This window comes from Microtus oregoni, unplaced genomic scaffold, assembly GCF_018167655.1.
Source record: "Microtus oregoni isolate MIOR12 unplaced genomic scaffold, Mior012 000041F_ref0000270, whole genome shotgun sequence".
In the NCBI taxonomy this organism is placed as follows: domain Eukaryota; kingdom Metazoa; phylum Chordata; class Mammalia; order Rodentia; family Cricetidae; genus Microtus; species Microtus oregoni.
In genome coordinates, this window is record NW_024543208.1 from 15,675,237 (window position 1) to 15,687,796 (window position 12,560).

Below are 12,560 nucleotides of genomic sequence, written 5' to 3' on the forward strand. Positions count from 1 at the left end.
CAGAGAGCCAAGTCACCTGGGCTGCTGGGCAGGTGCCTCCCAACCGTGTGCCACGGGTGTCCACCCCACCACTGCTGCCATGTGACCCGAGGTAGTTCAGCTACTTGATCCCTTCTCTTCAGCCCCCAATCTGACCTTGCAGAGTGGCTGAGAAAACAGAGAAGGAACTCAGTGTAGTGATCCCAGTCTTTAATCTTAGCAAAGAGTTCAAGGTCATCCTTAGTTATATATTAAGTTCAAAGACAGTCTGCTGCAGGAGCTGTGTGGGAGCAAGAGGTGGGGGAACAGAGATACGGAAGACCATCCAGGAACGTGTGAAGGCTGTCACACATGGTCATCTGACTCAGAGAATGGAGTCCCAGGCTCTGGGAACAGTGAACCCCGAGTCAGCTGCCTGGCCTGAGAAGACTTACCCATGACCCACATTCATTCCATGGGCCATGACTTGCCACATTGGTTGTGCAGAGGCAACTGTTGACATCCTTAATCATGGCCCCTCCTGTCAGAAGCTAGACTTCCTAAGATTCCCCACCCAGAGTGCTGGACTCTGCACCACACTCCCATGCTGGCCCGCAGCTTTGAGGGCCTATCCCGCTGGGTGATTGTGCTCCAGACAGCTTAAGTCTGAAGCAGAGAGGCCCTTTGACCTAGCTGTCTCTACTGGGCCAGCTTCTGCAAGCCAGCGTGGAAACCTTCTTTGAGTTTTATGTGGAATACCTCCGTTCATCCAGCCTGGAAACCCATGAGCTTAGGACAGCCCTACTCCTTCCTTCCATGACTCTCTATGACTAAAACTCCTTTTCTTCTTTGTTTTTATGTTAGTTTTTTTTCTTTTCTTCCCTTTAAACTCATACTACTAATTTCTGTTAAATCCTTTTCCCTTTTTCCCCAAATGATTATTATTTTCTTTGGAAGTCTCACTGTGTCATCCAGACTAGCTTGGAACTTGCTATGCATACCAGGCTGGTCTTGAACTCCCAGAGATCCCCCTGCTGCTGCTGCCTGAGTGCTGGGATTAAAGGTGTGTGCTACCAAACTAGACATGCAGTCCTGAGTTTGGAGCTAGCAGACTGAAATTGAAGTTCTTCAAAATGGGACCCAAATCCTGTCCTGTTACTCCTCCTCTGTGTGATGGGAAAGTTACTCAGTATCTCTGGGCTTTGGCCTATAGAGGAGTTTTAGGGCAAATGCCTCCCAGGGCAATGCTAAGGTTGAAATGAGTGATGGAAACCAAGGGCTTAGATTGGCACCTGACAGTGAGTGCACAATACAAACTTGCATCCACAAGAGCTTGTTTTGGGAAACCACCCTTGCCTGGGGTTTCCCTTCTTCCGTGGAAACACAACTGCCAGGGTGCAATTAGGTTCTGGTATTGAATAAAGGAGGCAATTCAGTCCAGAGGCTGTGAGCAGGGGGTCCCTCCCCACTCCTGAGGGCCAGGTGCTAACCAGCAGACACCAGCACACTCATGACCCAGCCAGAGTATCCCCTGGCCATGGAGTTGGCCAGAGCAGCACAAAGATAGGCCAAGCAGACCCCAGAGGGACCTTGGGAGCCAGAATCAAGCTGAACTGCTACTGAACAGTGACCCTGAGGCTCCAAGTCTTGTTTTCCCATCTGTAGAGAGAAGCAGGGCTCTCCCACACCCCACCCATCCCCCTGCCATGGTATGCCAAGTTCCCTTCCCTAGCTACTACCCAGCTCCTGGTCTAAGAAGAGCCTCATCTCTCCATCAGTTTATGCTCAGGAGCGAGCTTTCCTTCCTCATTGGCCAGGCTGCTGGGAAATCCAGACTCAGGAGTCTCTTTCCACATTGAGCAGTGAATGGAGGAGAAGCCAAGTTCATTTGTCTAAAGATAGGGCTGTGTCCTGGCCAAAGTCAACAGAGCAAAGAGTCAGACTGTGGCTTTAGGAAGCATGCCCTCATCCACTGGGAAAGGCTGAGTGATCTGGAAACCTTGAGCGAGCCTATAGGGCCAGGCGCTTCCCTTGGCTGCAAGAACCTCATGGAGGACCAAGGCCCTGAGGCCAGGGAGCTCCAGGAAAGGGTTGGGGGCCCTGGCTGGAGACTGGGTGGCAACAAGCCTGCGATGCATGGAAACCCTGGTTAAGGTAGCATACTACTGTTAGAGGGGACCCACTTGGTGTCTATGATCTAGCTATGAGATGGTTATCACATGTATCAGCAACTGCTACAGGTTCTCCACATTCCCCAGTGCTTAGCTGGTATTACCATCCTTTTTTGTTTCACATTCTTCAGCCAATCCAGAATCAGTGGCTCCCTGCCCTCCCCACCATGTCTAGGAGCTCTGAGCCCTGAGGAGTGGCCAGGGAAAGGAAGGTTCAGAGGAGGTCCCTATGAGTAGATCTACATCTCCAAAAGGGAGGCAGCAGCCCTGGAAGGCTTTGGAGATGGCTCTGTGGGAACCCCAAGTGTCAGGATGGCCACCACTAGGGAAGGGCACTGAGGTTAGCTTGGGGAGCCCCTGGTGAGACAGGCCAAGCTGAGGAGGGAAGAACACAGAGGATACCGATCTGTGGATTTCTCTTCTTTTTGAGACAGGGTCTAGCTATGTAGCTTAGGCTGACCTTGAGCTATCCTCCTGCCTCTATCCCCATAGTACTGGGATCTGAGCATGCAACACTGAGCCCATTTCTAGCCTTGGCCTTGCCTTTCATTGTGTACGTTATCTCTAGCAACTCCCTCACCATCTATGGGCACAACATCAAGTCTTAGTCAGATGTAGGGGGTGGGGGAGGGAGGCAGAGACAGACAGACAGACAGACAGAAAGACATCACGTACCTCAGGACCAGGAGGTCCAGGAAACCCAAGAGCGCCTTTGTCTCCAGCTTTGCCCTATGGAAGACGTAGGATCACCACACAGGATCAGCATGGCCCTAGCTTCCACCAACACTCTATCCTCAGGTGACAACAGTTGGAAAGTTCTGGAACTACACAAGTGAGGTCTGCCAAGTAGGATAAGCAGTCACTGCAATGTCTTCTGCTATGTGTACCAGTCCAGGAGACCCAGGCAAGTCAGCCTTCAGAATCTAAACTTCCACATCTAGAAATGGAGGTTGCCACCATTGCCCACCCTCGTCTCCTTGGATATGGGCAGTGCACATGTAAAGAGAGTGACCACAGATGTGACCGTGCTAACACTGAGTGTCATGAGATAGGAGACATTAGGAGTGTACACGGGCACGCAGAGTCTGCTTGCAGTTAGAGTCCATTGGTGCGCAGGACCTGGGGCCAGGCTAGGACCCAGCTTGACTCCTGCACCTTAGCTTCAGAAACTCCACCCAGGAAACTGGCCAGTGGCCATCTGTGCCTCACTCTGCTCCACTCCAGGACGACTGGAAGGCAAACGGAAGTCTTGGCTGTGTGTGTCCCCCCAGCCATGGTCCGTAAGTAAGTGCAGGGTACTAGCCTCAGTATCCCAAAGCTACAGCCAGGTGGACAGATGAGGAAGAGGAGCTTACCAGAGGCCCTGGCTTCCCTCGGGCACCTGGTAACCCTGGCAAGCCCTGACTGCCCTGTGAAAGAGAAAGCAAACCGGGTTATCAGAGAATAGCTGTGCCAAGAGCAACCACAGTCCCCTCCTGCCAAGTCACCTTCAGGAAAGATGACCTTGCTCCCCCATTGCAGGCTTGGGCTGAGCTCATACTTGTTGTACCCCAAAACCTGGGAAAAGGGGTTAGGAGCATCCCTGACCTCCAGTATAGGACCCAGGAAATCCTCGTCCATACCAGGGCACTTGGGTATCAGAACTCAAGAGAACAGCCTGGCCTGTATGTTATAACCTAGACATTGATACTGGGTCAGGGCAAGTCAGCTGGGAGGAAGGAAAGGGGAGGGGGCTGGTCAACATCTAGGCTTGGTGGACTGGCCAGGAGGGCCAGATGTGGACACATGGTCAATCCAGGCAGAGAAGCCATTCTCAGCAGGCCACAGTTGGCCTCTGGAGATCAAGGCCGCCATGGTTCATCCGTTGTTCCTTCTGTCAGCACAGCTAGTCCCTCCCTCCCTTCTTCCTTCCCTCTGGCCAACTTGTCCAGAACTTTCCGTTGAGCGTGGGACCCGAGCAGAGCTGTCAGGGTAGCTGAGGGCCCTGTTCCTCATGGAATTCAGTCTGTAGGAGGTTAAGCACAGGTTCCCAAACTAGGGCGAGTATTGTGAGTGAGAGACAGGCACGGGCCCAGGAGATTAAGTCCACTTTCTGAGAAAGTAGGAAAAAGGCATCTGAGCAGGGCGGTGCAGAGGCCGGGCTGGGCTCAAAAAGGGAAGGGGTGTGTTCAAAGAACCCGAGGCTCCCAGGACAGTTTAGTGGTTCCGAAACACAGTCACGGGAAGGAGAAAATGTCAGAGGGGCCCAGAGACTGGGGTCCTGTGCCGCCGGGAGGAACACCAGGACGTGCTCCTAAGATCAGCTGGGAACCACTGACATTGTATGCGTCCTCAAAGGACAATCTGGGGCAGTGAGAAGGTCAGGCTGAGACAGGTAGCTGTGGCTAGGAATGAAGTCCAGAGGCCACTATGGCCAGCAGAATGAAGACAGAGGTGGGGCTGGAGGTGTCGGATAAAATTACCTTGTCTCCTTGGAAGCCAGGATCTCCTGAGACACCTGGGAGCCCTTGTTCACCCTGAGTACACACCAGCAAAGAGATTATAAGGAGGTGGGGCACGCAACCCCAAGCTTTCCCCCGACAAAAGACCCAGGGAGCCTTGTGGAGGCTGTTCTTGCGGCCAGAGCAGCCTTGGCTCCAAAGCACTTGAGGTCCCATCCCCTAGGTAGAGCGAGGATTCTTAGGGCGAGGGGAAGCCTCCCATTCCACGGCTGCCCAGAGCACTGCCAAGGCCACCTGACCCCAGTTTTCCTGTAGACCGTCTTCATCCTCCAGGCTCCTCTGCAGCAGCTGATGTCAGCTGAAAAGCTGCAGGACCGAGCTGAGCTGCCGTGCCTGCTGGGAGCTGCCAAGTCTCCCTGTCTTCCTTCCGTACAGCAGCTGGCTTCTAACTGCTTTGAATCAGCTATCGTGAGGGACTCCAGCTAGCTGGCTTGTTAGGTCTGTGTGCAACAGGAATCAAATGCGCCCTGACTGAGCTCTGGGTGGGTCTCTTCAGAAGGCTTGTGACAGGATTCCTCTGCTCTTCATGGTCCAATTCTGGTAAATGAGCTGTCCCCAAGCCAGCTGGAAAGCTGCCTCCCCTTTGGGCTAGAGCCATCTCGAAGCCCTTAGCCTACTAGCCTGTAGCCGTAGCCTACATTCCAGTAGCCTACTTGCTCTGGTCACTGAGACCTTATGAAGCTCCAGGAGCAGGAGGAAGTAGAAGTCTCAGAAGACCAAGGTGCAGTGAAGGCAGTGACTTGGCACACGACTGAATCATCGGAACAAAAATTGAAATTGAAAGGTTTTTTTTTAAACTTGCTTTGCTCTTTGCTTTTTGCTTTTGTTTGTTTTTGTTTTGGGGGAGCTCATACAAGGTTATAGAGTTTAGGGAGGTATCCTCTGTCTGTCTGTGTGCCATGTGTAAGAAGGGATGAAAATATTTAAATATGAAAGGAGAGCCTCAATGTCCTAAAAGGAAATCTGGAGAGCCAGACTGAGCAGGAGGCCACTCCAGGATGCACTGTGGCTGATCTGAGAGCCTGACTCAGGGCCAGGTGGGGTCATGGACAGTCAGAATGAGCAGAATATAGGGGACCCTGGCCTAGCCGAGGGGCAGGGCAGCAGCTCTCCCTAAGGGGCCTTGAATGACTTCCTCCTCCTTCAGTTGGTTTCAGAGCTAAACATCTCCACCAGAGGATGTGACAAGGACGTGAGACACCAGGTTCCTTTCCGTCCGTGTTTCCCGGCATTGCACACTGATGGCCTGCCCTGCCCTATCACCCGTGCAAAGCCCTCGGCCACAGCTCCATCTTCCCACTTCCGTTCTCCTCGGCCAGGACTTCAGCTATTCCACAGAGCTGACATCTCCAGCCTCATAACAGACAGGAGGGTGTCGGGAGCCAAGGCACCCCCACAAGTCCTTCATTTTAAGAGGGCTAGACAAAAGGGCTGGGAGGGCACAGGCAGAGTCTAGAAAGGCAACAGAGGCAGATGCATGATGGGAGAAATCAGAGAGCTAGCAACAGGTAGAAAAAGAGCTGAAGCTACCCCATCTTGTTGGCTGCCTGAGGAGGACTGAACAAAACCATCTGGCTCTATTATTTTGGGGGGGGGGGGTTGTAGTAATATTTCATTTGCATTTTAATAAATAAAGCTTGCTTGAAGTTCAGAGCATAGAACAGCCATATGATCAGTCTTACAGACCAGGCAGTGGTGACACACTCCTTTAATCCCAGGAGCCATGCTAGTTTGCCATAGAAACCGGGCGGTAGTGGTGCGTGCCTTTAATGCCAGCACTAGAGAGGAATATAAAATGGGAGGAGACAGCTCTCAGGAACAGTCTCATTCTGAGATTCCTGGAGGCAGGATCGCCATTTTGGACTGAGGTACAGGCAAGAGCCAGTGGCTGGCTGATCAATATTGTCCCTTCTTTGGGACTCAGTCTCCACAGTTGTCAGTTGTAGGTTCTAGAGCAAGTGACTTCCCAGAGCCTGTCCACTCGAATCTTATGACTTAAATTCTGTTCAGTGGTGGAACTCTCTGGGAAGCCAGGCCTCCAGAGGACACAAGAGCCCAGGTACAGGCACAGGTGTCTGGATGAGGAGAGACTAAGCAGAGAGGCCATCTCTTGTGGATATTCAGGGGCACCCCCAAACGTGCTACATCCCCCTTTGGCATTCCCGGCTCACATAGATTCTGTTCAAGGCACAGCATGCCTGTTCTTGCTGGGTGTTTGTCATTCCAAGGCTGTGCGACCTAGGCTAGGTGTTACCTGTCTCTGGCCCTGGGCTCACCTCCCCTTTTCAACAAGGTTTGGCACAGGACTGAGACAACAAAAGTCCAGTGGCAGGGCCGTTCAGCCTAGGCTTCCCACAGTGTTTCAGCCTAGCTACTCTCTAGGTCTGGACTCTCAGAGCCACACGGAGATACCCGTGCCTGTGTGGGCTGGTCCTGTGATGTCTCCCTCCGTGTTCTGAGGCCATGATCCCTGCATGCCTTACTGGCATGCTCTGCATTTGAGATTGAGGTCAGTCTTGACCTACTCCAGACCCACGTCTCCACAGCCCCTCCTGCTCTATCTGCCTCAACCATCAGACCCTACAACTGTTCACTTGAGCCTCACACACCAAGAAAGCAGAATAAGCCAGAATGGTAGGCACAGAAGACTGTGAGAGAAGACAGTGTGAGGTGGAGGAGCCAAGCCATTACAGGTACCGGGGGAGGGGCACGAGGTAAGGCAGGAAGAGAGTAGTCCAGTCACGGGTGGGGGGGACGGGGGGGGGCACAAGGTAAGGCAGGAAGGGAATAGTAGGGTCACGGGGGGGGGAGGGCACGAGGTAAGGCAGTAGGGAGCATTCCGATCACCTTATCACCTTTCTGTCCGGGCTCCCCCACGCCGCCCAGCAAGCCCTGCAAGACAGGCCAAGGTCACAGAAATCAGGAACTGACATGCTTCAAGATCCTGAGCTGGTTCCCCCCCGCTGGGGCAAAGTGGCAGGGATGTCCACCTCACAAGGGAAAGGACTGTGTAATGAGCTGAGAGAAGCTGCGGCACCCCCATCCCTAAACTAAACCCAGAGCAGGAGAGGCTGACAGCAAAGGGGGCCTGAACTGGCCTTGGCCAGTTTCCTCCACTGTGTGGACCAAGCTCACTGCTTGCCATGAGGGTTTCTACATCACTGGTCATGAGTCCCAAATCCCAGAACCACATTGGCCTCCCACTCAGCTTGTGGACTTTGTGTCCAATAAAGATGTCGAGCTAAATGACACACAGATGCTGGCCAGCTCTCAGGCCAGAGAACTGAGCTCCCAGTCAGCCTTTCCCATCTTCCTTCTCAGTGACATCAGACAGTGCCTTCCTTCTGGGGTGCCCAACTGGGATGGGACCTGAACTTGGGGAGCCCACATTTAACGTACCTTCATGCCTTTGGGTCCTGGGTAGCCAATTGGACCCAATGCTCCCATGTCACCCTGAGAAGAGACAGAGAGGAGGACATCATGAGAGGTGTCTCCAGGGACAAGACCCCAGAAACTTGACTGAAGATACAGTCCACACACTTGGGCTGGTCTTGTACTTAAAAGCATTACACTTGGAGTCAGAGCTGGCTACAAGGCCTGATCTTGGTCACATTTGGAGCTGTTACACCCCTCCCAGAATTCTCATATCAAGACTTCTACCCATTCCATAAAGAGGACAAGGATTTTCTGCTCTGGGGCTGCTGCAAGAGTTAAGGGCATAAGGGATGAGAAATATTTCATGTTCCCCAGGGTAGCTGACCAGCTCCTCGCAGGGCAACAATGACAGAAGACATTCTGGGTGTTCTATTCTGTCTATGGTCCCCAAGATGCAGAGATGCCTCTTGTACCAGACTGGGCATCCAGCTTTAGAGTCAGGAACAATAGGGCCTCTGGGCTCGGGCGGTCCAGTGGCCCCAGTGGCATTCTCCACAGGGGCTCCAGATGGCTGGACGGATTTCACACACCGATCAGCTTGGCCCTCTGCCTCTAGCACTGTTCCAAGGAGTAACAGAGTTAGCAGGTGAGAGGTTGTCTGGGGCAGTGTGGGTTGTCACAGCTTAAGAGAGGTTATTGTCATCTAGCAGATGGAGGTCAATCAGAGGCCACCCAAACCCTGTAGTACACAGAGCAGAGCCCAGCAAAGGGTAAGCCAGCCCCAGATTCAAAAGTGCTGAGGTCAGAAAATCTAGGCTTCGAGCAAAGTGGCTGAATTTCTTCATTCAAAGCCCACTCCTTCTCCTCAAATGTCACTCCGCTCTCTCCCTCATAGCCACCCCCAAGGTTGGCCACACATGGCGCTGTTCCAGGAAAAACACCATTCTTTTCAGCTTGCTCATCTTCCCTCACTGACCGAAGGGCCTGCTGTATAACTGCAGTCAATGTATTTGACTTCTCTGGACATCAGATCCCTACTGCCCTGATTCGGGCTCTTTGGACATGGTGGCCAAGGCTCTGACATTGGAGCACAAGGTCAACCTTGGAGAGCCATGCTGTAGAATTTGACCCTGTGTTCCTGTTGAAGCTGCTAGGGACACCTGGAGTGAAAAGAGACGGCAGCAGCAGAGAGCTGCAGGAAAGCTGTGGACATGGAGACCAGGAGTGGACAGGAGCTCAGACCGGACATGCCCATCCCTTTACTCCTGAAGCACAGACACCGACCCTGGGCTTCCTGTAGCCATCACAAGCACAACTTAACCCAGAACTGCTACTTGACAACTGGGCTCAGCCTTCATTGCTGAGCCTCCGCTAGCAAATTCTGCTTTCAGTGTCCATCAAGAAGAACACCCCAGTCTAACAACGACCTTCAAAAGACCACTGCAGGGCACAGAGCCAGAGTCTCTGACTCTCCTCTAGTTCTCACAACCCTGGAAGGTCATTTTACTTTTTTAATGGTTGATGCACCAAAGAAGAGACCAAGAGGCCAAGAGGCCGGTGCTGCAGTCACGTACAGTTCTAAAGTCTTTGGAGAGAAGCAAAGCTCATAGGCAGAGTTAGGAGGGAAAGCCACCCTTCCAAGGCTGCATTTAAAAAAAAAATTCCATGCTGCCCAGCCTTAAAGCTGGCCAGTGTCTTTCTTGGAGGAGGCTGATGCCCGTGGTCCCCATGGTATGGTGGACAGAGAAGACTCTGGCTATTGCCAGAGGACAGGGCCAGCCGGTAACTCCAGGACCTCAGGCTGCTTTTCCTGTTGCATCCTAAGCTAAAGGCAGCTTTCTGGGGACTAGAATCACACAGGCTGGGTGATGAGCATGTGGGACAATGTGGGTGTTGGAGAAGGGGCCTGGCATAGACACACATCACTCCAAGGGGAAGACATTGTGACGGAAGGACCTGAGACGGGAGGACTGCGGCTGCAGACTCAGGGGAGGCAGCAGCAGTTGCAGAAGGTAGGTCTTAGAAATACCGAGTCCCAGATTGGCCTACAAAGGGAAGGGAAGGGACTCTGGAGGCCACTGTTCCCAAAGGACATCTCACAGAGGCTGACTGCCGAGTGTTCCCATAAGAACGAAGAAGACCCTTGTGTTGGAACCATGTCTGTGCTCCCAGACACTGCTCACACCATCCCCTTCCTCTCAAGGCTCCACCAAGATCACAACCAACACAGCTGGAAGCAAAGTGCCCCTGCTGTGTATCCAATTCCAGGGGCAGCTGCCCACTCTCCTTAGTCCAGTCCTCTCTAGCCAGACTCTGGAGCATGGGGCCGGGGCAGGCAGTTGACCACTGCTCACCCACACAACCGGCATGGCAGTCACAGCTGAGAACAACGGGGGTCCAGGAAATCTGCCCTGGAAGTACCAAGTCAGGCAGAGGCAGGACCAGACCTCAGGACTGTCTGTCTGTCCTGGTGTGATTCCACGCTTACAAGACCTGGGGTAGCTACCGACAGCAAGAATCTAAGACCATCACACAGAAATCCAGATCAGGATCTGCAGGGGACCGTGGAGGAAACCTGTGGGGGTTTCCAATGCAGGACCCTGTCTCCTCCCAAGGTACCTTTCCTTCCAGCCTTGCAGCTTCTCTTTGGGACATCTAGCCTGTACTGTCCCCAGTCCCTGGCTTACCTGTGTCTTAGCTTGGTGCGCTGGGCAGACACTGACACCTTTGCTCCTGTAACAGCACCCTACCGTGAGCCCAGAGCTCTGTCACCTCCCTGCTCTAGGGTCTGAAGTCAATGCCTTCTGTCACAGCTGTCCCTGTGTAAACACTAAGATTGCATGTGCTCACAGGCAACCACCCGACTCACCACAAGCCTGAGGCCAGGCCCCTGGTCAGAGGCCTTTCGCCATGACTCCCGTATCCGGCAGAGTGGGGCAGCATCACAAGCAGTGTGCCTTACAATTGCCTGATGAATGACTGCATGAAGAGCCCCGGTCTTGCTCACCTACCCACCAGGGAGCTGCCTGAAGAAAACTGAGCCTCTTGGGGTCCTAGGTTAGGGACAGGAAACTGGGGGCTCTGATCTTATACCAGAGCAGCACAGCCTAGCCCGTGTCCCCCACACCCCATCTCTGTCTGACACAGAGGGTCTCTGGTCTTATACCAGAGCAGCACAGCCTAGCCTGTGTCCTGCACACCCCGTCTCTGTCTGACACAGAGGGGGCAGTGAGGAGCTTGAGTGACATGTGCAGGCGGAGCCCCGGTTTATGGGCTGTGCAATCTGAGGTAGGCGTCTTGCTCTCTCTGAGTCTGTTTTCTTCCCTCTCTCTCTCCAGGGCTGGTGTGCTCATTTAATTATGATCAGGGTCAGGCATGCAAGGGCGGTTAACACCAGCTGACCAGTTTCTCCACACAGAGGACAACAGTGTCTCAAATTGTGGGTTTGGGGACAGATCACAAGTTCTTTGGTTCTGTTTGAAGTCCCTATATTTCTCTGAACAGAAGATCCAAAAGAGGTTCTTGAGGTGTAGATCCTGAAGTGGGTAGTTTCCCTGCAGGCCAGCTACAAGCTTTGATGACACCGAGAGGGCTGATTCTAGTGCTCTCACCTTGGAGACTGGGGATATTCATGGATCATTAGCCAGACACCTCCACTCCCTAAAGGGCGAACCAGGGCAGGGCGTGGCTTCCAGAACACCAGCACAGCAGACAGTGCACACACACACACACACACACACACACACACACACACACGGGGGGGGGGGACACATGGACAGAGGCAGGCTGTAGGCCCCAAGAGAGCAGCTTCAGTTGACTCCCGACAGAGGGTTGAGTATATCTTGGTTTTTACAAAAAAAAAAAGAAAAACTGACCACCAAAGCATGGAATCCACGTCCCCCCAACACACACACACACATACGTTCTAGAAAACCACTTATGACTCAGTTCCTCTTCCTCCTACATCTCAAGACAGACTCTCTTTCCTTCCCACTTCCCCAGGAAGTCTCTCCTTCAGGTTTCCACTCACAGATCTCCAGGACAAAAGGGGGTACTCGCTCGGAGTTTCATGGTAGCCTGGTGTTAGGTCCAGCCCAGTGACCCCACCTAAAGATGCTAGAATGAGAGGAACTTCATTCCAGCAGAGAAGGGAATATGGAAATAGGCAAAGAGTGGCTGACAGTGGTCAGTGGAGGACACAGGGTGAGGGAGGCTGAGGGTAGAGAGTCTGGCTGAGGGAGGCTGGGAGAAGAGAGTCCAGGTGAGGGAGGCTGGAGGAAGAGATTCTGGGTGATGGAGGCTAGAGGAAGAGAATCCGGGTGACGAAGGCTGGAGGAATTTAGTCCAGGTGAGGGAGGCTGAGGGAAGAGACACAGTACAAAGGAGGCAGGAGGATGGAGAAGCTCTTTGGAAACCTTGTAGGCATGGGGCTGAGAACTGCAGGCATGCTCAGAGCTCATCCCAGGAGACAGGAAAGGTCCCTTGACTGGAAGCTGGGGATTCTGGATTTGAATCAAACTCCCTTCCTTGCCTTGTATGTGATCTTGACCTGAGG

At 53.1% G+C, this 12,560-nt stretch overlaps 1 protein-coding gene across 1 annotated transcript in view; it reads right to left on the reverse strand.

Annotated features, from left to right (window-relative positions):
* Col27a1 (collagen type XXVII alpha 1 chain) overlaps nucleotides 1-12,560 on the reverse strand; it is a 119,173-nt gene that overhangs the window by 52,508 nt on the left and 54,105 nt on the right. The window contains exons 15-19 of the mRNA XM_041632459.1: nucleotides 8,030-8,083; nucleotides 7,478-7,522; nucleotides 4,592-4,645; nucleotides 3,485-3,538; nucleotides 2,805-2,858 (exon numbers count right to left, since the gene is read on the reverse strand). Coding sequence (XP_041488393.1) covers nucleotides 2,805-2,858; nucleotides 3,485-3,538; nucleotides 4,592-4,645; nucleotides 7,478-7,522; nucleotides 8,030-8,083 — 261 coding nt within the window. The remainder of the gene's footprint in view (nucleotides 1-2,804; nucleotides 2,859-3,484; nucleotides 3,539-4,591; nucleotides 4,646-7,477; nucleotides 7,523-8,029; nucleotides 8,084-12,560) is intronic.